The 22,045-nt window shown below is 35.4% G+C and overlaps 1 protein-coding gene across 8 annotated transcripts in view; it reads right to left on the reverse strand.

The window, feature by feature from the left end:
* Positions 1 to 22,045, reverse strand: part of si:ch211-196i2.1 — a 143,430-nt gene that overhangs the window by 3,531 nt on the left and 117,854 nt on the right. For 3 of the 8 annotated variants that reach the window (XM_087300948.1, XM_087300949.1, XM_087300950.1), the window contains 54 exons: positions 21,915 to 22,022; positions 21,685 to 21,738; positions 21,475 to 21,528; positions 21,227 to 21,271; positions 21,024 to 21,077; positions 20,885 to 20,929; positions 20,646 to 20,699; positions 20,519 to 20,563; positions 20,386 to 20,439; positions 20,172 to 20,216; positions 19,843 to 19,896; positions 19,529 to 19,573; positions 19,403 to 19,456; positions 18,606 to 18,713; positions 16,908 to 16,961; positions 16,760 to 16,813; positions 16,586 to 16,630; positions 16,445 to 16,498; positions 14,247 to 14,291; positions 13,678 to 13,731; positions 11,523 to 11,576; positions 11,382 to 11,435; positions 11,226 to 11,279; positions 10,824 to 10,877; positions 10,655 to 10,699; positions 10,323 to 10,367; positions 10,117 to 10,224; positions 9,956 to 10,009; positions 9,815 to 9,868; positions 9,568 to 9,621; positions 9,357 to 9,464; positions 9,187 to 9,240; positions 8,998 to 9,105; positions 8,875 to 8,928; positions 8,720 to 8,773; positions 8,585 to 8,638; positions 8,383 to 8,436; positions 8,147 to 8,254; positions 7,752 to 7,805; positions 7,552 to 7,605; positions 7,374 to 7,427; positions 7,135 to 7,188; positions 6,852 to 6,905; positions 6,691 to 6,744; positions 6,525 to 6,578; positions 6,390 to 6,443; positions 6,252 to 6,305; positions 6,026 to 6,079; positions 5,746 to 5,763; positions 5,569 to 5,622; positions 5,388 to 5,450; positions 4,582 to 4,747; positions 1,570 to 1,679; positions 1,402 to 1,482 (listed from right to left, as the gene is read on the reverse strand). In XM_087300948.1, coding sequence (XP_087157074.1) covers positions 1,402 to 1,482; positions 1,570 to 1,679; positions 4,582 to 4,747; positions 5,388 to 5,450; positions 5,569 to 5,622; positions 5,746 to 5,763; positions 6,026 to 6,079; positions 6,252 to 6,305; positions 6,390 to 6,443; positions 6,525 to 6,578; positions 6,691 to 6,744; positions 6,852 to 6,905; positions 7,135 to 7,188; positions 7,374 to 7,427; positions 7,552 to 7,605; positions 7,752 to 7,805; positions 8,147 to 8,254; positions 8,383 to 8,436; positions 8,585 to 8,638; positions 8,720 to 8,773; positions 8,875 to 8,928; positions 8,998 to 9,105; positions 9,187 to 9,240; positions 9,357 to 9,464; positions 9,568 to 9,621; positions 9,815 to 9,868; positions 9,956 to 10,009; positions 10,117 to 10,224; positions 10,323 to 10,367; positions 10,655 to 10,699; positions 10,824 to 10,877; positions 11,226 to 11,279; positions 11,382 to 11,435; positions 11,523 to 11,576; positions 13,678 to 13,731; positions 14,247 to 14,291; positions 16,445 to 16,498; positions 16,586 to 16,630; positions 16,760 to 16,813; positions 16,908 to 16,961; positions 18,606 to 18,713; positions 19,403 to 19,456; positions 19,529 to 19,573; positions 19,843 to 19,896; positions 20,172 to 20,216; positions 20,386 to 20,439; positions 20,519 to 20,563; positions 20,646 to 20,699; positions 20,885 to 20,929; positions 21,024 to 21,077; positions 21,227 to 21,271; positions 21,475 to 21,528; positions 21,685 to 21,738; positions 21,915 to 22,022 — 3,327 coding nt within the window. Of the gene's footprint in view, positions 1 to 1,401; positions 1,483 to 1,569; positions 1,680 to 4,581; positions 4,748 to 5,387; positions 5,451 to 5,568; positions 5,623 to 5,745; positions 5,764 to 6,025; positions 6,080 to 6,251; positions 6,306 to 6,389; positions 6,444 to 6,524; positions 6,579 to 6,690; positions 6,745 to 6,851; positions 6,906 to 7,134; positions 7,189 to 7,373; positions 7,428 to 7,551; positions 7,606 to 7,751; positions 7,806 to 8,146; positions 8,255 to 8,382; positions 8,437 to 8,584; positions 8,639 to 8,719; positions 8,774 to 8,874; positions 8,929 to 8,997; positions 9,106 to 9,186; positions 9,241 to 9,356; positions 9,465 to 9,567; positions 9,622 to 9,814; positions 9,869 to 9,955; positions 10,010 to 10,116; positions 10,225 to 10,322; positions 10,368 to 10,654; positions 10,700 to 10,823; positions 10,878 to 11,225; positions 11,280 to 11,381; positions 11,436 to 11,522; positions 11,577 to 13,677; positions 13,732 to 14,246; positions 14,292 to 16,444; positions 16,499 to 16,585; positions 16,631 to 16,759; positions 16,814 to 16,907; positions 16,962 to 18,605; positions 18,714 to 19,402; positions 19,457 to 19,528; positions 19,574 to 19,842; positions 19,897 to 20,171; positions 20,217 to 20,385; positions 20,440 to 20,518; positions 20,564 to 20,645; positions 20,700 to 20,884; positions 20,930 to 21,023; positions 21,078 to 21,226; positions 21,272 to 21,474; positions 21,529 to 21,684; positions 21,739 to 21,914; positions 22,023 to 22,045 lie in introns of those variants that run through there. The other 5 variants (XM_087300951.1, XM_087300952.1, XR_015520132.1 and 2 more) reach the window with 4 other exon arrangements.

The following is a 22,045-nucleotide window of genomic DNA, read 5'->3' on the forward strand; positions in this document are numbered from 1 at the left end:
ATTTTAAGCACTATTTTTAGCTTGATTATCTTGTCAGATGGTCATCATAACCACACTTATTGATGTACTAAAGATATTTCCTAAAGATTTAGAATAAAGAAATATGAAAAAAAAAAATACAAATTACATCATATATCATTAGAAAAAAGAAATAAATGAAATAAAGTTATTTTAACATTTATAACTTTATGAAATAGTTTTAAATTAAAAACTGTAACCTATTGTCATTTATTAGGCGAATAACAAACTGGCCAGAACATTTAAAGTCAGAATTTGGCCACTTGTATATTGAAGAATTAAAAATAATTATGTAATGTAGAGCTTGACGATTTTTTCTAGCCTTGAAAAAATCCATGGATGACAACAACAGCCTAATTAGTATTAAAATTTTATAATTTTAATAGAATAAGGTCCAAGATTTAGATTTAAAGTTCCTTGTGAAATGTTTTTTCTATTTAACAACAGTACAGTAACGAAAGATGAACGAAAGATATCAGATTCCGCTTGGTCTTAAAGCTTTTGATGGGTTTTTTGGGTAAATTTTTGAAGTTTTAGCAATAAAAAAAAAAAATAAATATAATTAATTTATGTAATATAGTAATTGGTATTAAAAATAATAATTGGTATTAAAATGGTTGATATATAGTAAAAATAGAATTTAAATTACTTAAATTAATATAACAAATAATCTACAAGAACTTACACAAATGTACTAACACGCTATGTTATATTTGCACTGAATCCTGAGGTAAGCCTGGCTGAAATTATGAATAAAATCCATTTCTCTATCGTTCAAGTTTTTGTTGTTCTTCTTTTGCTTTTTCACCAACTTGCAATTGATTTTGGGAGTTAAAGTTTTGATGGTACGGCTTTGAATACTCAAATTATACACATCAATATAGCATAATTTTTGTGACACTGTACATCAATAATTAATATTTTTATGATAATTTGAGGGTTGGTTGGGTTTAGGTTTGGGGTAGATGTTAATGTATTGTAATATAAATAAATCTCATTATAAGTATTGTTTTTACATAACTGAGGCCTGGGATTAGGGTTGGGGTAGATGGTAATAAAAAAAATTAATGAGTAATTTAATAATTTAGGTAAAGTCTGGTTAACTTCCAGCCAAAGTTATATACCTTATAGCAACAGAGTGCATTGTTGGTAAAAAAGAAGTGAAGGATTGTAGGGAAGGAAGTCATTTGCTCAGGATTCATACACCATCAAAAATGGCGGACACCTGATATAGTGTACTATACAGTGGATAGAGAGTGGTTTCTGATAAAGTCTCCAATTATTGAGATTTTTATATTTTGGTCATTTTGGATCTACAGTCAGTTGATAGCATAAACTTAAATTCAATAGAAGGTTACAATTTTCACAGGCATTTCTACTTACTTTAAAACCCCCCTCTAGTGAGCTTAACCAGTGGAACTTGCTGTTATTTCCTGAGTCATTTAGCCAAGTCCTTGTGGGCAGCTGTGGAAACAAAACAAGAGATAGTAACATTTTGATGTTTTTTGACATCAAAGAGACACAGCAGTGAAGTGTTCGGTAGGACATTACATGTGCATCTCTCGGGTGAAGACAGGTCTCTGCTCCGGACTCAGAGAAATTACAGTAGGCTAAAAGTGCATCTAAAGGACTGCCTTGGTTTGGATCAATGTAGTAGAAACCTGAAAAATACCAAAAATATTTAAAAGATGGTTTAATTTAAAACAACTTACAGTACCTATATATTTTACAGTAGACAAACATTTAATACAGTAGTTAAGGCCCTGATGTCTTTCAAATTTAAGTTATTTTGAGTATGTTTCAGGTGTTTGAAAGAAACCTGCTAAAATATATTTTCCAGTTTTATCTGATAACCTTTAAACTATTAGTTTGGTGGATAATGTATATATATATATATATATATATATATATATATATATATATATATATATATATATATATATATATATATATATATATATATATATATATATATATATATATATATATATATACACACACACACACACATACAGTTGAAGTCAGAATTATTAGCCCCCCTGAGTTATTAAACCCAGTTTATTTTTTTTCCCCCAATTTCTGTTTAATGGCGAGAAGATTTTTTCAGCACATTTCTAAACATAATAGTTTTAACAACTTATCTCTAATAACTGATTTATTTTATCTTTGTCATGATGACAGCACAGAATATTTTACTAGATATTTTTCAAGACACTTCTATACAGCTTAAAGTGACATTTAAAGGCTTAACTAGGTTAATTAGGTTAACTAGGCAGGTTAGAGAAATTTTGGGCAAGTTATTGTATAACGATGGTTTGTTCTGCAGATAGTCAGAAAAAAATTAGCTTAAAAGGGCTAATAATTTTGTCCTTTAAATGGTGTTTAAAAAATAAATAACTGCTTTTATTCTAGCCGAAATAAAACAAATAAGGCGAAGAAAAAATATTTTTTTCCAGAAGAAAAAATATTATCAGACATACTGTGAAAATTTCTTTGCTCTGTTTAACATCATTTGGGAAATATTTAAAATAGAGGAAAAAATTCAAAGGGGGGCTAATAATTCTGACTTTAACTGTATATATATATATATATATATATATATATATATATATATATATATATATATATATATATATATATATATATATATATATTATATTATATTGCTAATAAATATTGCTCCTAATTCTTTACTTTAGCTCTTATGAAAAGGGAAGTGTTGTACGCACAGACATCCATTAGCCTTATTTTACAAGTTATTTCCAAATACACATGCTATGGCCCATATGGTCTAAAACCTGACAGGAGGGAAAACCTAAGCTTGTTTTTAATAAAACAAATAAAAATATGCATATAATACATAATACAGCTAATAATGATAAAATTATACAAAAGCAAATTGTCATTAATAAACTAAAAAGCCCCTTGAGATGAAGAAGGCATGGAGGTGGTGGTTTTTATATTTATGCAGGCTAGAAAACAAATTTTTTTGGGTAATATTTTAATATTTTAAATCGTTTCATTTGCAAATCCTTTTCATTTTATTCTTTTTCATGTGCGTATTGCTGTACATCCTGTGTAATTTTAAGCAAGCCACACAACTAACGCGCTCTGCGCTGTACTTTAGACCTCCTCTAAGCTGGTCCAATTGACAGACTATTTTAGTTCCTCAAAATAGCAACGTGCCAACAATGCGCCTTAACACGCCTCCTTTTTTAGACCAGAATGCCTATGGGCGCACATATGAGCGCAAATGCATTTGCTATTTAAACAGCGTGGTGCAAAACGTCAAAACGACTCTTGCGCCAAACTGAAACTAGCAAACAACAATTGAGTCGCACCTTGCATCTCATTGTGCCGGGTGTATGATAGCTCCCCAGATGTTCTCTGTCCGCAATGCTAAATTGGCCATTTTTACAGCTGATAAAAACATGTTTACAGCCTGGTACAAAAGATGGTTTTGGTGCATATAGCTAATATTACCTTTCATGGTCTGAATAATTAAGGGCTTGGCCACGTAAGTGACAGGTACAGTAGGTCTCGCTGGTCGCCGTCACATCACTTCAGGTATTTTTGTTTTGTTTTATGTGCTAATTTGCAGAGTCAATTGCCTTTTGGGATTATTTCCTAAAATTATCGGATAATATGGCATGCTGTTGTCAAAATTGTGCCCACAAGCCACTCAAGTGACCACCTTTTCCCAGGTGAGTGAAATTCTTATTCTTGAAAATTCTAGAACAGTCATCTGAAACGTTGTTATACAGCGTTATGCCTGGATTTCATAAATAGCCTTGCATTTACTAACACAGACCTTTTTTGAAGTATTTGGAAGAGATTCACATTCCCTTCAGTAGAGAAACACCATAAGAACAATGCTTAGTGGCTCAATGTATTACAACAGAGTTTTTAAAAGACAAAAGAGAATGTATTAATATAGTATACAACCAAGCATGTGGTCAGAACACAAAGAGTCACAGGTAAAGTAGCTGTCATTAAAGAAATCTATTGCATAAATGTTATATGACTTGGCTGGAGTACTGATTTGCAGTTGCTTTCTTAGCTACTATTTTCTCACTGCTCTCCATTTTCTCTTGTTCTTATTTTGTTATTCAGAGGATTGCACATAGCATATTTTACACATTCGTCTAAATGCCACTTTCAGCAGTTGGTTTGTTTGTTAACAGTATACAGCTGCTTAAGTATTTCAAAAGTCTTTTTCCTTTCTGAGCGAAGACCAGACAATAAGTTTGCTGTGAGTATCTTGAGACCTTTATTTCAGTCAAGCATTTGTATTAAGTTTTGAGAGCAAAAACATTCTGGGCCTCATTTGCACTTCTCTTAAGTACAGCACCGCTCACTTGAGATAGTATCGCCTGAGATCAATCTCAATAGCAGGTGTAAATGAGGTCAGTGTCACTGGGATTCTGTGTTTCAAAAGGTTTTAAAACTTTAAAAGCACAATTATTTTTTAGGAGGAAAAATCTCAAAGACAGCACAAACGGGAGCATGAACAAATAGATAATGGCTTTGAAAGATGGTAAAAATGAAAGAAGAGCCTCTGACCACTCGTGTAGTTGGGATGGCACAGCCACAGCTCCAGACAGGTTGATGCTGGGTGCTGCTTAGTGCCGTCCGGAGGGTCCACCAGCAGCTGGAGGTCATGGTACAGTGAGTCCAGCAGTGTCTGAATCAGGGAGAAATTGGGCTTGTCTGAACTGTACATCAGGTCCTATTTGAGAAGAAAAAGAGAAAGAGAGAGAGATGCATTTCACTGAGGGTCTGATCATTTAAAAAAAAAAGAAGGATTTGACATATGCAACAAAGCGCAGCACAGTGGCGCAGTGGGTATCACAATCTCCTCACAGCAAGAAGGTAGCTGGTTTGAGCCTAGGCTGGATCAGTTGGCATTTCTATGTGGAGTTTGCATGTTCACGTGGGTTTCCTCCGGGTGCTCTGGTTTCCCCCACAAGTACAAAAACATGTGGTATAGGTGAATTGGGTAAGCTAAATTGTCTATAGTGTACGAGAATAAGATATGTGTACAGATGTTTCCCAGTGAAGGGTTGCAGCTAGAAAGGCATCCGCTGTATAAAACATATGCTGGATAAGTTGGCGGTTTATTCTGCTGTGGCTACCCCAGCTCAATAAAGGGACTAAGCCAAAAAGAAAATGAATGAATGAATATGCAACAAAATGTAAAATGTAAGAAAATATCTGTAGTTGTGTATCTGAATGTACACAATATGCACTTTTACTGCATACTCAGAATTCTTTGGTATTTGCTTATGTGTGCAGTGTGACTATATGTCGTATGGCATTAAAATATCAGTGCATTTAAAAAAATTGTAAGCTGCTAAATTGAACCTTGCCTTGATCTGGATCAGAGTCAGGTTCACAGAGATACCAGGAGGTCCTGGTGGCCCTGGTGGACCCTAAAATAATTAAACAAACACAAAATAAAAAAAAAAAATAAAAAAAATTCAGTTTTTAAAACTTGTCTGTAAAAACCTCTAAAGAACAGCTGATTGATACCACAAGACAGCAACTTACTGGCAGACCCCTTGTTCCAGGGGGTCCAGGAGGCCCTTGAAATCCTTTCAGTCCCTACAATTAAACATGTTTTAACATATGCTGTAAATAATTAAAATATAATTCATGCATCTGGAACATAGCCTTTCAACCAGATGGATGTGAGGTAAATATAGCTTTGAAAGTTAAATTGCATACCTTGTCTCCAAACAAGCCCTGCAGGGTACAAGAAATAAAAAAGAAAGAAATTATAAATGATCTTCGATGCTCATTTAAGGAAAAAAACAGACTGTGGCTGCGATAAAGCACTTCACTGTCCTTGCTTGTGTCATTAAAAATGAATTAACCATGCTTCCATATCTTGAAAGGACAGCGTACATGTAAATGCACTGGCAGCAGAAGTAATACAAATCTGTCTACAGTTTAAAAGGCCATTAGTTTAAATGCTAATGCATTTTTTTTAAAAGAAGACATTCACCGGCAGTCCAGGTATTCCAGGTGTCCCTCTAGGACCAGAAGGACCAATATTTCCCTTGAAGAAAATTACATACACATAAGATTTCACTTTTTAGCAGATGTGCTTACCCAAACCTTAATAATAGACATGACCATCTTACAACATAACCTGTACATGTATTGTATTAAAAACAAAGTTAAACAAAAAATAATACTTCATACTTGTACAGCAAAATATTTATTCTTACCTGATCACCCTTTGGTCCTGGGGGTCCAGGAGGGCCAAGAGGTCCAAGACTTCCCTAAAGAAAACAAACAGTCCTATAAAAAAAAACCTGAATATGGTGATCTGATGACTTAAGGGATGTGTCTATTATACAATATACCTTTATGCCATCTCTCCCAGGTGAACCAAATGGTCCCTGATCCCCTTTCTCACCCTATTGTGAACAAATTTGGGTACTGATATAAACAATTAAAGATGCAAAAAGACTCCTGCCTGAGTAAATCTTTAAAAGTACCTCTGCTCCTTTTACACCTTCATCTCCAGGCTCTCCTCTTGGCCCTTGGATTCCCTGTTGAAAAACAATTTAAACAACTTGATTGTGCCAACTGTTTTGGATTATCAACACCTTAATATTATTCTTTTAAAAAATGGACTGTTCTGATTAGGCTCATGAAGCTTACCATACTCCCTCCCCATCCAGGAAGTCCTTTCTCACCAACATCTCCTTTCTCTCCCTATTGGACAAGACAGAAGACCTAACTGGTTTGATTCAATCAATGGCATTTAATAAATAAACCTGCATGTCATCATTGTAAGTGGCATGTTGAAGAACAACTCTGACCTTTTCTCCCCTTGGTCCTCTGGTCGCCCTCAAACCTGCCTTGCCTCTTTTACCCTATATATGGAAAGCAACAAACTAAATCAAACATATATATCAGAGTCACCACTAATTTACAAATGTTTGCCTCACATTTTGACATGCATGGCATCAGAGTCTAATAGAAAAAGTATTTTCATGCAACTGTACTTGTACCCAAACTTCTTTTTCTTTTACCAGGAAATTTGGAAACATTTAACAAAGGCTACGAGAGCCCCAAAGACACCGAGGGCATATCGCTTCTTACCCTTCGTCCAATGTGACCCAATTTTCCAGGTGCTCCATTTTTACCTTGATCCCCCTAAAAAAAATGCATCAACAGCCCAATTCAAATTCAGAATGAAATTGCAGATAAGAGCTTAGGGAAATCTGTATTCTCAAACTCATTTCTAATATCTGACAGCAAGGACAAAGGTATGGAGGAAGAACTTTTATTTCAGATAAGAGAGAGGGATTAAGACACAGAAAAGAACATTGTGATCTTACCTTCTCTCCTTTCATGCCTTCTCTTCCGTCAGGTCCTGGCTTACCCACGCCGCCCTGCAACAATTAAAACTCATTAAATTCCTGATTAATAAGAAGAGCTGAAACAAGGCAGTTTTAAAATGCATTTGTTGTCTCAAGTATGTAAATGTATACTTTTGTTTTGTTACTGAATACTGACCTGAGCTCCTGCCAGACCTGGTGGGCCCCTCATCCCTGCCTCACCTTGCGAACCCTAGGGTCATACATTTAAATGCATATAACTGGATTAATCAGTCGCATGAACTATATTTGTTTAAATAGTATAGCCAATCATAAATCATTAGACCATCTGGTTAAATACATTTTAAAAGCAATTCTATGGGTTTTGATAGTCTGTACCTCCAAACCAGGCAGTCCTGGTGGTCCTTGTACACCCTGAAGGCCATCTGGTCCCTAAAGGGAAGCAGCAATGGTTTCATTTTTAAACATGTAAATGATTTATGGGGATTTTAAAGAAGCAATCAGCTTTGTTAACACTTTCATACAGGGAGAACCTATTATAACCTAATTATGACCTTTGCTTCTATAAACACCAAATTTACTGCTTATTAATTTTAAGAGTTTTCATGGTGGTTAAGATTACCTATGGCATATGATTAAGTGAAAGTAGAAAATGGTCATACAAGATAAAGGTAATAACTAATAACTAGCTAACATGCAAGTTCATAAGTTACAAATCAAAAGTGAAGATTGGTCGTCATACTGTTACCGGAGTTTAGTTGAGTGTAGCTCACCTCTAACCCTGGTTCTCCTTTATCTCCTGGCTCTCCTTTCTCGCCTTCAGGCCCTGAAAGACCTTTGGGGCCCAAAGGACCTATGGGACCAACTAGACCCACACCACCCTGTACGCCGAGATATGAAAACCAATCAACTAGTATTGTAGGATCAAATGCATTCATTGTTTCCATCATTCAGATACAAAGTACATATTATCGTGAACGAAATATAGAAACTACCAAATTATATTCACCTGTGTCCCGCCTTTTCCTGTGTCACCTCGCACACCTTTGGGACCAGCAATTCCCTGAGACACAAACCACAGATATTAATAAAGAGAGAATAACAAAAACTAGTTAATTTCTAACAGCAAGTAACTTTAAAATCTCATGTATTAAAGATATTCCATTTTATGCACATTTGCAGAATATGCATTTATATGAGTGAACAAAAACCTCAGGTCCAGGATTTCCTGGCTCACCAGGTGAACCACTTGGCCCGGTCTTTCCCTAAAAGGTAAGTTTTGTTTTTAACCATTAAAAGAAATTTCAAAATATGCAATGCAAAATATAAGCAATCAACAATGCTACCTTGCTTCCTGCAGGTCCATCTGGCCCAACCAGACCTGGATGGCCAGGTACACCCTGAAGCAAATGATAAAAATGAATTGTTCCTCACTAAGTTCAACTCTAGAACCATATAATTAAAAAATATAGGGGTCAGTCATTCTCAGATCAAAACTCACTTCTGCACCTTTAAGGCCAGGATGTCCAACCCCACCAACTAGTCCTGGCTCACCCTGGCATAAAAATAAAAAGAGTTACAAAATCAACATTTTTGACTATGCTACTGCCCATTTTGCACACACCTGCATTCCGATTTGTCCCTTGGCTCCCTTGATCCCCTTCTCTCCCTGCTCCCCTGTGTCTCCCCATGGACCCTCTAAACCAGTAAATCCTGGTGGCCCAATTTCACCCTGACAAAAAAATGAAATATTCTGTAGTTCAACAGCATTCTGTCTTGTGAAATGACAGTAGATTTAATAGATGAATGTTACCTTTTCTCCTTTTGACCCGGGGTCACCAGCAACACCAGCAGGACCAGAATCACCCTTCATCAAGAGAAAAACAGTACTATTACTCCTTCTGAAGACAGTGAGATAGATGGTGTTTGAAACGGATGACTTCAGCAGAAATTGTGCCGACATCAAAAAGTTAATTTACACACCTCATTGCCTACTAGGCCTGGTGGACCCGGTGGACCTTTATCACCTACAGGGCCAATATCGCCTTTTGGTCCTTGAAGACCAGACGTTCCGATAGGTCCTCTATCCCCCTGCCAGTAGAAGAATAATGCTTAGATGCTGTTTCTAACAAGAAAAAATAAAAAAATAATTTAATAAGTAATAATACATAAGTGCATGCCATCTTAATCTGACCTTATCACCCTTCCTTCCAGGAGCCCCATCCAAACCTGCAGGACCAGTTAGACCCTGCAGAAGTTACAAAGCTCTCTTTGTACTGTATCTCTGTTGCTGTCAGTTTATTAATAATATGACAATTTGAGATTGCAAATCACGATGCTTTTACTCTGGTTTAGTAGAACACCCATGATACATTGCTTTACTTTATTATTCTTTAATGTGCATAACGACCAAACAGTTTAAGATATGTGGCAAATCTAACCTGTTGTCCTTCCAGTCCAAGAGGTCCATCATCACCAGGGAAACCCATCATTCCCTGTGCATTTATAGGAATTTTCAGTGACTTGATAAGAAAGCACAACTTGTAATTGTTTGACTCTTGGAAAAAAAACCCTTTAATTACCTTTTCTCCTTTCTCTCCATCTATACCTGGCACTCCGTTTTCCCCCTGTGGACCCTTAAAAAAATAATTGCAACAATTTCAACTTGATGACCTTAAACATACTTCATGTAGAAAGCATTTAAAATCCATCATCAACTTTGGTAGGGAGAATTATCACTTACTGGTATTCCTGGGGGCCCACTTGGCCCAGGTTCCCCTGGGGGACCTATACTTCCACGAGGTCCTGGTTTTCCAATGACCCCACTGACTCCGTGACGTCCTGGAGGACCCTATAGTGGACAATTAATAATAACAAACCAGTGATTGAAAATTATCAGCCAAATAGAGATGTATGTATAGTAATTAAAAGAGTTCACTGTGTGCTCACACATGGGCCATCTGTTCCCTGATGCCCAGGATCTCCTTGGCGGCCCTGCATAAAAGTAACCCATAGTTTCTAATTGAAACACTTTATAGTTGGTAACACTTTACAATAAGGTTCATTAATTAATGCATTTACTAACATGAACTAATCATGAACAACACATGTACAGCATTTATTAATTATAATTGAACATTTACTAATGCATTTTTTATTTAAAAATACTTTTTATTTATAAAAAATACTTTTTATAAATTTACTTTTTTTTTTTTTTAAATATATACTTTTATTTATATAAAGTTCAAGATCTTTTATTTTCTTTGAGAAATGTTTTATACCTGGGGTCCTGGCAGTCCTTTTTCTCCTACTGGACCAGGGGGACCCTATATAAAACATAAAGGTTAAAAATATTGATTATATGATAATGCTAAACTACAGGAGGGGATATAAATATGATCTGCTTGATACAAGATCCCTGTGTTTGAACTAGATTTCTCACACACTTACTGGTACGCCAGTCTTTCCAATTGGTCCAGTAGGGCCTCTTGGGCCTGGCTCTCCCTATAAGAAGTGAAGGGACAGACAGTACATAAAACAACAATCAGAGCAAGAGTGCGATTTCATAAAAGCACAAATAGAATGGAGAATTCTGGAAATCATCTACAGACAATGTTTAAATTTTTAGGACATGACTTAATAAAAAAAATGGTAATACCAAAAGAGGGTTTGGACTAGGGTTAAACTTTTATTAAGTCGGCTACAAATGTCCCCCTTCACACTAAATTACTAAAAAGACATTCAAAAGATCATAATTTTATAAAACAACTTTTGTAACATTATTTTGAAATGTTAAATGTTAAAATTACTAATTGTAGCTAAATCATATAGTAAACTGTAATTTGTCTTTACTCTGTCTCCAGTGTGGCCTGGTCTTCCTCTCATACCCACGGTTCCTGGAAAACCCTTAAGAGGATGTGGGGGGAAAAAAGCTAAGTTAGAACATCAGCTTTAAATATCAACCCGCTCCCTTTGTCTTTATAAAAGCCGTGTAAAGGAGTCACTTACATACATGCCAACAGGGCCCTGTGGTCCCTCCATTCCTGTCTTTCCACCAAAACCCTAAAATACATTAAAAAAAAAAATCATGAAAAACCAGCAGCTTGGTTCAATAAACTATAGAGAGAAAACAAATAAATCATAATATACCCTTTCTCCTGGTGGTCCTGGGCTGCCCATAGGCCCCTCTCGTCCAGGTGGGCCCTGCATTTGATGCAATACAAATCAACAGACTTCAAAATCCACAAACAAAAAAACATATTATCGTATTAAGCTGCTGAAGCAATCTTACTATTTGAAATATGTTTCTCAAGAACCTCCTCATAAAAAACTGAATATGGGAAATGAATCACCAGCCTACAACTGAATGCTAATAAGAAGCAAATATGTGTACCATGAAGCAATATTTGTATTAATATTATCCTTTTTATTATGATTTTATTAGAATGACATTCTCAAGACAATTCAATAGAATACAAAAAAATATGTTTTATAGAATAATCTGTTGTGTGTTGTCTTAGACCCGACTCGGCCAAGAATTAGGTTTATTAAGTCTTACCTCCCTCACTCATCATCCCTTCTTTTTGCTTCATGAAAAATCTATCAGAGCCATGCTTTAGTTAAATGCCGATGTGGATAAATTCTAAGATTTTTATTGAGAAAATTAATAGTAATAGTACAAAAGTGTTTTAAAGTATTTTCTTTTGATCACAACAACTGCATTTAATTATAAATAGATAATATAATGTATAATTATATGATGAACAGTAAAACAGTACTCGTGCAAACACACTAATTTATTTATGCTTATATATTATGCTCAATAAACTATTATCGCCAATGCTGAAATCAGAAAAACAAAAACTGTAATTTTATTGTATTATTATTTCTTTTTGATCACTTGATTGATTGGTTGATGAACAGAAAGGATGATTTAAAATATTTAGTAGCATTATGCATATCTTAGCTGTAATGTTTGCTTTAATTAGCACATTTGTTTAAATTTCAGTTTGTAGAAAGCACATACAGTTGAAGTCAGAATTATTAGCCCGCTTTTGATTTTTATTTTCTTTTTTCCCAAATTTCCCAAATGATGTTGAACAGAGCAATGAAATTTTCACAGTATTTCTGATAATATTTTTTCTTCTGGAGAAAGTCTTATTTGTTTTATTTTGGCTAGAATAAAAGCAGTTATTAATTTAAAAAAATAAATAAATAACATTTTTGGGACAAAATTTTTAGCCCTTTAAGCTAATTTTTTTCTGATAATCTACAGAACAAACCATCGTTATATAATAACTCGACTTATTACCCTAACCTGTCTAGTTCACCTTATTAACCCAGTTAAGCCTTTAATGTCATTTTAAGCTGTATAAAAGTGTCTTGAAAAATATCTAGTAAAATATTATTTACTGTCATCATGGAAAAGATAAAAATAAATCAGTTATTAGAAATAAGTTTTTAAAACTATTATGCTTAGAAATGTGCTGAAACAATCTTCCCAGAACAGAACAGAAATTGGGGAAAAAAATAAACAGGGGCGCTAATAATTCAGGGGGGCTAATAATTCTGACTTCAACTGTACATTGCTCCAAATTACAAATGAATGTCTGAATATACAGTATAAGGCAATAGAAGCAACACTGAAACAGATTGAATGACCTAACATCTACCCTGAACGATTTGCATACCACAGCACGGGGTCATAAGTTGAGCTAATCGGCTCAGACAAAACACTACTTACTTCACATGATTCGAATGTTTAAGTATGCTTTGTAGTCTGTCTTACAAGACAAGATCCACAAACAAAGGCTGATTCAAAGACCTAAATATGCTTTGATCTCTATTTGAATGTTTTCCGTTGTTGTGTGAAAGTCTAGCTGAGAGTAATCATATATATTATGTAAACAGAAATGCAAAGATAAACACAGAAAATGCAGAACTTCAACTTCAAGAACAGTCATTTGTCAGAAATATAGAAATGCCCATGAATAAATGATTTATATGCAGTGTATCCAATGCAATATTACACAAAATGCTATGTAATATGGCTTTGATTTATTTTTGTTTTCAAAACATTGGAAATAAAATTAGCAAGTCAGATAAGCTATTTAAATAGGTTGGGGTCAGAAGACTATCTGCCTTGCAAAATGTCTGCCTGTTCTATTATGCTGATGTTTTGTCAGTGCTTACAAATAAGACATTCAGCTTCAGGCACAGCCGAATAGTGAACTTTGAAGTGATTAAAAATAGTGAACTTTGAAGTGATTTAAAGCTGTGACATGGATTCAAGAAGAAAACTCACCATAGTTCCTGGGGGTCCGTCTTGACCACGTTCTCCGGGAATACCTTGCAATCCCTGAGGTTTAAGAAACCAATAAAACTTGAAAAACCTTAGCTTGTGTCATGTATGTATCAGTGTTTTCTACTGCCACCTCTGATCATTATTCGTCTGCCTACTGCATTTTACTGGTGTCGTTTATGGTTGGTAGGGTGCAAATTAAACCTTGACAAGCTGCGCAAAACACTGGTGCCCACTAAATTCCTGGAAAGGCTGTCTTTGTTTGTATAACCTCTTTATGAATCATAAAAGGCATAGCCCATCCTCTATAAAATGTGATCACGGATTTTTATTTGCTCTGCACCGGGAGCTCAATCTGCTGGATTCATGACAGCCATCTGCATTATAGAGCTCCTTTCATTGCCAAAAATGGGTCATTAATGGTAAATAAAGTCTGTTAGAGGTGCTCAATATGAACGCTAAATAAACAGTTTCAGACGAGTAGCTGAAGACTGCTTTAATGACTCCATAAAAACCAATGTAGATGTTTTTAAACCATTGGTTGGTTATTGTGTAAAGTGTTTTGAACCTACCGTTGATCCTTTATTTCCGGCATTACCCACAAGGCCTTGCAGTCCCTGAAGCACAAGAAACAACAATGAGAAACGATTTGAACAGTTTATGCAGTGTTGTGTGAACACATTTTGAAGTGTGCTCATACTTATTTATTTTGGCCCAAAACAAAAAAACGTGGACCTTAAAAATTGTAAAAAAATAAAAACAAAAAATAAAAAATTCATAACAGTGCTTTGAATTCCTTAGTCACACACAAACAAAAACATACAGCAGACACATTTTGATGCCTGTATTGAACTGTAATGCAAAATATTAACTATGATAAGAAAGTATGTATGCTTGAGAATTCTGTCCACTTCAGATCACATCTTGTGAATTCATGTCCTGTTTGTTTTGTTTAGATGTCTTAGGTCCATGTTGCATTTATATTTCAGTCGATCTGCACTAAAGTTGACCAAGACTCTTTTCTTGTCTCAGTACAAACCGAACGTTTCAAGTTTGAACACACCATTAATTTCAGTTCTTAAGTTATGGGTATTAACATTTAAGTTGCATTAAAAGACAAGAATAATATTATTAGAACAGAATCTACAAGTAGAAACCATAATTTCCGAAATAATGTTTAGACTAAAAGGCAGAGTTCGCCTAAAAATGAAATTTTACTCACTATTTACTCACACACAAGTGGTGTCAATCCTTTATGAGCTTCTTTCTTTTGTTGAACACAAAAGAAGGTAGGGCTGCACGACATTGAAAAAAATAACATTGCAATATATATATATATATATATATATATATATATATATATATATATATATATATATATATATATATATTTTTTTTTTATTTTTTTTTTTTATTTAGCAATATATATTGCAATATGAATAAAATTTCAGATGAATTAATATTTCTATTTGCCAAGAATTTATAATGTTAGACAGATTGGGATGATTCTGCAGTGGGAGTGCATCTCCATAAATCGAATAAACAATCTATAAAAATTTTGGGGTCCCTCGACACATCTTCATTGTTGTCTGTGCTATTTGCAGTGCATTTCTGTATTTGCATGTGTTGTGAGTATTTTCATGCACATTTTTAGTCAGAGATTGATAAACAAATGTTTGGTATTTGCATCTCCATAAAATCTAATAAACAATCTACAAACTTTTTGGGGTCCCCTGACATATTTTCATTGTGGTCTTGCTATTTGTAGTGTATTTCTGTATTTGCATGTGTTGTGAGTATTCTCATGCATAACAATATATAAATACAATCAAGAAAAGGATAAAATTCAACTAACAGACTAACAGTATTCAAGTACAGTGACTGAATGATAAAAATAAAAATAATGAAATTAATCGTAGGGCTGCACGGTGGCACAGTACGTAGCTTGTTCGTCTAACAGCAAGAAGGTCACTGGTTCGAGCCTCGGCTGAGACAGTTGGCATTTCTGTGTGGAGTTTGCATGTTCTCCCCGTATTGGCGTGGGTTTTCTCCGGGTGCTCCGGTTTCCCCCACAAGTCCAAAGACATGTGGTACGGGTGAATTGAGTAGGCTAAATTGTCCGTAGTGTATGAGTGTGTATGGACGTTTCCCAGTGACAGGTTGCAGCTGGAAGGGCATCCGCTGTGTAAAACATTTGCTGGATAAGTTGGCGGTTCATTCCTTCAGATTGGTGAACTGACTAAGCCGAAAAGAAAATGAAGGAATGAATGATTGAATGAATGACAATTAATCGTAGTTAAGGTCACAAATGGTACAATTTCTCATACCTGAATGCTTTTAAAATCACAGGCATCAAAAACACATGCAAATGATAAATTATAATACAAACTCAACATTGCATATATCCTGCAATGTTATTATTCCGAATGATCACATAGCGATATCGATGCTACATTGTGCAGCCCTACAAGAAGGTGTTTTGAATTTATTGGTTATGTATTTTTCCTACTATAGAAGTCAGTGGTTACTGGTTGCCAACAAATTTAAATTTTTTTGTGTGTGTGTTCAACAAAAGAAAGAAACTCAAATAGAAATTTGGAACAATTGAAACATGAGAAAATGATGGCAGAATTTTAATTTGATTGGGCTATCATTTTAAATGAATAAATATACTTATTAGTAAATGTAGAAGGGCATCATATTTCTTACAGTCTTTTTACAGTTTAAATACTTTTACAGTTATCATGGTATTAGAATATAGAATGGGAACCTGTGTACCAGGCTTTCCTTCAGCTCCGAATGGTCCAGGTGGGCCAGGTAAACCCTGCAATAAACACCATCAACACTGACATCATCAACATTCAAAACAAAAGACTGACAATACTCTCAGGATCTGTGTTTGGACACTTACAGGAGGTCCAGGCATGCCAGAGTGACCCCTCTGCCCTGTTCGCCCCTGAAAATATGTTTCGAAACTATTAAAAACATTATTACAGATTCCAACTAGATGACCATTTCCATTTGTAATAGCTGAAGGTATAGTGTATAACCATAAAATATAACATTCTACTATAAAGTGTGTTACCTTTAGGCCTCTAGGACCAGGCTTTCCAGAGAGGCCTTCAGGACCTCTGCTCCCCTTCAGTAAAATCAAGATGGATATTTCTGATTAGTGGGCAGAATAAAACACTTACATTTGAAACATATTTCCTGCAGTACAGATTCACTCTCACCTTTGACCCCTCTTTGCCCACTTTACCATGTGGACCAGCCTCTCCATCCTCTCCCTGTGTGTGAAAAAATAGTGCTATAACTCTTAATAAATTAAACTCTTAATAAAATATGTCTTAAGTATGTTTACACATGGTAGTAAACAAACTCTGGTGCAATTGCTCTGTTAGTGCAGGTTACTTGAAAAAGTTTGACTGCTGAAAAGAGGGGATTCTCTATCGAATTTGAACCAGTCTTACTGTATTTGTGGTTCAGTTGAAATTGTAATGCAACATAAACCAGATAGATCTAAATGAACTGAACAGATCATGACGTCACAAGATGACATCCTGCAAAGTACAAAATATTTAAGGATGCTTTTTCCCCTCATTATAGTCGTGATGGTGCTTATTACAGTTAAGTGGCCAGTGTATTCCCATTTGTGTGCATTTTTATATTTAACATCAGCCTTAAAATACAGCATATGAATGCTAAGCAAACAAGCACCAAATGTATTACTTTCTTGTTTGTTCCAGACCGAATAAACAATCCAAATGACAAGTGAACAAGAAGTGATATAAGTGAAGTAATATTAGTGTAACTAATACGTTTTAGTTTTAAAATGGCATTTTAGAATGAAAACGATCCGTGTCCAAACTGGTGTTTCCCCTAGCGTTTCTGAACAGCTCTCCGTCCACACCATACCGCTGAAAGCGCACATCACATGACCACACACATATAGGCAGCTCCAGGCAATCAGTGGGTGCTTTGAGCACATCTACCCAGATAAGAGCTGTGCATGTCGGACTGTTCATCAAGGATCTACCTCTGGATCTAATCTCACTATATTTGTTAAACGTGATATTTAATTCATCTTGTTGTCTTTATCTAACGACATATTCCCCAACTTTGGTCTTTTACATCTATTGTTCTCAGGTAACGTGTTTTGGCTGAACGCAAAGATAAGTTCATATATTAATTAATGTAACCATGCACACTGATTTTGCACATTTGACTGATTGCTTGCATTTATTTGATAAAATGTATAAACTTATTGTATGTTATACTTTTATAATGGCCATTATTGATTATTAAAACTGATATTAAGTAAAAGAAAGGGTGTGTTTCATATTTTCAATGAAAATGAAAGAAGGCAGTAATGTTCTAGGCTGCATTTTGTTATAAATATGCATACAGTGAAGATGACAGTCATATAAATATGCAGCTACATGAGGCCTCAACATTTTTGGTGTCTGTTAAGTTGCTAATATCAAAATGAAAATAGGCAGTTCCTTAAATCATGTTTTCATTTTATTGTTAAAAAAATGAAACAATGTAGCCAGGGTGATGTGAATGAGGTTATAAAGTAACTTCATTCCCTTCGAAGATTTATTTGATGTGTCTTTGGGAGTCTGTTTTCCATATTAAACTTGCATAGCCTGAACTTACAAGGAAATAATGCAAGACAGAACTTTTGTATAGGCTACTTAATATTGAGGAAAAAGCCCCAATCAGACGTCTTGTTTTCAGATGTCTCCAATTGCCCCATCCACAATAACACGCAGCAGCAGCGTATTAAATGAAAATGACCTCTCCAGCGTCTTTAAAAAGCTCAGTTTTCGGCACTTGAAAACTCTGGCGTACTGTGGATAGATGCCGTAACCGTAGCAAATCTTATGCATTAACTTATGTTTTACTGTAAACGGGGCCTTATACAGTACCTGGTTTCCCTGTGGTCCTGGTGGGCCTCTGATGCCTGGAAAGCCAGGAAAGCCTATTGGTCCCTGTTCACCTTGGATGCCCTGTACACCTGCTGCTCCTCTAGCACCCTAAGAGGAAAAAGGTCATTTTTAACAAGTGACATATCATGAGGGTAGCAACATATTAAAAATATTAACATTAATATAAAATGTATGGAACATATGAAGAGTTCAGATGCAAAAAAACTCCTAAGTGCCACCTGAAAATTTTCAGCTATTCAGCATTTTACAGCCTCATACGTTTCATTCATTCATTTTCTTTTCGGCTTAGTCCCTTTATTAATCTGGGGTCGCCACAGTGGAATAAACCGCCAACTTATACAGCATATGTTTTACACAGCGGATGCCCTTCCAGCTGCAACCCATCTCTAGGCAATACACACTCATTCACTCATTTGGAATGTGGGGGAAACCGGAGCACCCGGAGGAAACCCACAAGAATGCAGGGAGAACATGCCAACTCCACACAGAAACCCCAACTGATCCAGCAAAGGCTCGAACCAGCAACCTTCTTGCTGTGAGGCAACAGCACTACCAACGGCGCCACCGCGTTGTCCCCCTCATCCATTTATGTTTAGTTATTTCACTTCAAAGGGAATGAAAATAACATATTCTTTACCATAAAAGTGAAACAGTCTCAGAAACACCCAGGGAAAAATGCTTATTTTAGAAGAAAATTATTACACTAATTTTGCATCTGAACTATACGTCCTACATATATATCTTAAATATTGTAACTCATGTTCAAATGTGTTTACTTTGTTTCCTTTAGGTCCAATGTCCCCTTGGTCTCCATCAGGTCCTCTGTTACCCTTAAAAAGCATAAAGACATTAGAGCTGATTTGAGGTCAAGATGGTCTAAAATAGAAATTGCATGAACTTACTTTGATACCAGTGAAACCTTTTGGACCGGGCGTTCCTAAAACACCCTAAAATAAAATAAAAATTAAATATTAGCAAGATTCTGAAAGTCTTTAATTGACCAAATCCTGAAAGAAGCTAAATGACCCTGGTTGCATTTAAAAGTGTAGTGATCCTTTTTTATTTATTTATTTATTTTTTGCTATACAAAGTAATGTAGTTTTAACTCTTAAGAAATGTACACGATTAACAACAGTATTAAATAACAGCAATGTGATAGACAAGTATATGACAATTCCATTCTGTTATTTACAGTACACTTTAGTTTAACTTTTACCTTTAATCCTTCAAATCCTGGATCCCCTCTGATACCAACTGGTCCTACAGGACCCTGTAAATAAACAGGAACAATAAGGTGAACTATCCTTTAAATTAAGAGTCAATATTTCTTTTTTACTGAAATAAATAAATAATTTTAGTCAGAAAGGAAAAATTTAAAGATCAAATGAGACACATTAATAATATTGCAAATGATTTTATATCATTCAAAACTCTTACTGACCCCAAACATTTGAAAGATAGAGTTTGTGACCATATTAAATGTTTGCATTTAGGAAGACAAAATCAATTTAAATATTTCACTCTGTGTGAGAAAAGAGTTCTTACAGGCTCTCCTTTGGGACCATGCAAACCCTCTCGGCCTGACAACCCCTAGTACAGAAAAATAATACAAGAATGCAGATCATGTTAAAGTCAATCAAGGGCTAATCACATACTATAAGCATACATCAGCATGCAGGCATCTCTGTAAAATAAAATAACCTCTAGTTATATATCTATCTCTTACATTCATTGTAATAAAACATATGCCAACATTTACCGGTGGACCTCTTTGTCCTGGAGGTCCGATCTGTCCTTCTAATCCCTGGGGCCCCTAATAATGACATATAGGTTACGTAAAAGTCAATTGTCAGCAACCTTACCATGGTCCAAAATAATAAATAATAGAATACCTGTGGCCCTGGAAGTCCAACAGCTCCAGAAGGCCCAGGTTCCCCCTGTAAAATAAAGGTGAAACTGTTAACATGTCAGGAATGATCTGGATGGAAACATATGAAAAAAAAGAGACTATAAACTTACACGAGACCCATTAGCCCCCTGGGCACCAATGAAACCTGTCCAACCAGGAGCTCCCTGCACAAACATATATAAAGAAATACTAAAATCCTTTATGAAAAGTAAATTAAATATGGTATAATAATGACAAGGAAAGTAATTTATTTTAAACAGGAAGCACACGGTGTACTTGTCAGTTGTGTTTAATATGCTATATTGTGGATTTTGGGGAGTCACTATTTTCAAAATTCTGTATTACTTACTGGTGCACCTGGAAGACCTGGTGATCCATTCATCCCATCCTCCCCCTGTAAACATGAACAATAATAGGTAAATATAACTAGATGATGTGAAAATATACCCATATACCCCAAAAATATAGAATATTTTGAGTTCACTGACATCTGGTCCTGGATGCCCTTCAAGGCCCTCCATCCCTCTTATGCCTTGAGGACCCTGAAGAAGAAATCAAATACAATCAGTCAAAATAAAATTATTATGAAAGAAAAATGTACATCTAAATGACCAATCGGATGTGCAATAAAAAAAAGAACAAGTTTATTTTGTTCAGAGAAAAATGTTGCAGCCATATTTCGATGACTTACAGGAGGGCCGACAGCCCCAGGAGCGCCAGGTGCTCCTTTTAAACCCTGTAAATGTAAACCACAGGTTACATATTTTCAAAACTGATACAACTTTATCATATTTAAATACTGTTTATGTTCACATAGTGTCTGTTCTTTGCACGGCCACTAGATGGCAATATATATATATATATATATATATTATAATCTCAAACACTGCACCCTATAACTTGGTGCATTTATTGACTGTTGGTTTAATCGTGGCTTACTTTCTCACCGGGTTTCCCCTTATCTCCACATGGACCCTCTGATCCAGTAATGCCCTGCAAATATACCAAACAACAACAAAAAAATCGTCTCTAATAATTTTCCAAAGGACCTGCCCAGTTCAAGGAATCAGACGACCTTGGATTATTGTAGGACTTAAACCGATTGCATTTTAGCTTCAAACTACATTTCACCAATCATAACTTGCTTACCTCCTCTCCTTTCTCTCCATGTGAGCCTGATTCACCTTTATAACCCAGAGGACCCTGTGTTAAAGAAATTGAAAGAAAACATCAGATTTAGAAGGAATACTGAAATAAATAGTTTATTTCGGTCAAAACGAAGCAGTAAAGATTGCAGTTTTAGAATCACGTGTCAATCTTGTATTGTGTCATGTATGCATGTGTATTGTATACTGTGAAACATGTACTGTATACCTGACCTTTGGGCCTGGAATCCCTGAAGGCCCCTGAGGGCCGTCCAGGCCGTTCTCTCCATCTCTTCCATAAACTCCTGCTCTTCCAACCACACCTTTAGGACCACGGTCACCCTGCAAAACAGCACAGATTAATA

This window comes from Danio rerio, chromosome 21 (genome assembly GCF_052040795.2).
Source record: "Danio rerio strain M-AB ecotype USA chromosome 21, GRCz13ab, whole genome shotgun sequence".
In the NCBI taxonomy this organism is placed as follows: Eukaryota; Metazoa; Chordata; class Actinopteri; order Cypriniformes; family Danionidae; genus Danio; species Danio rerio.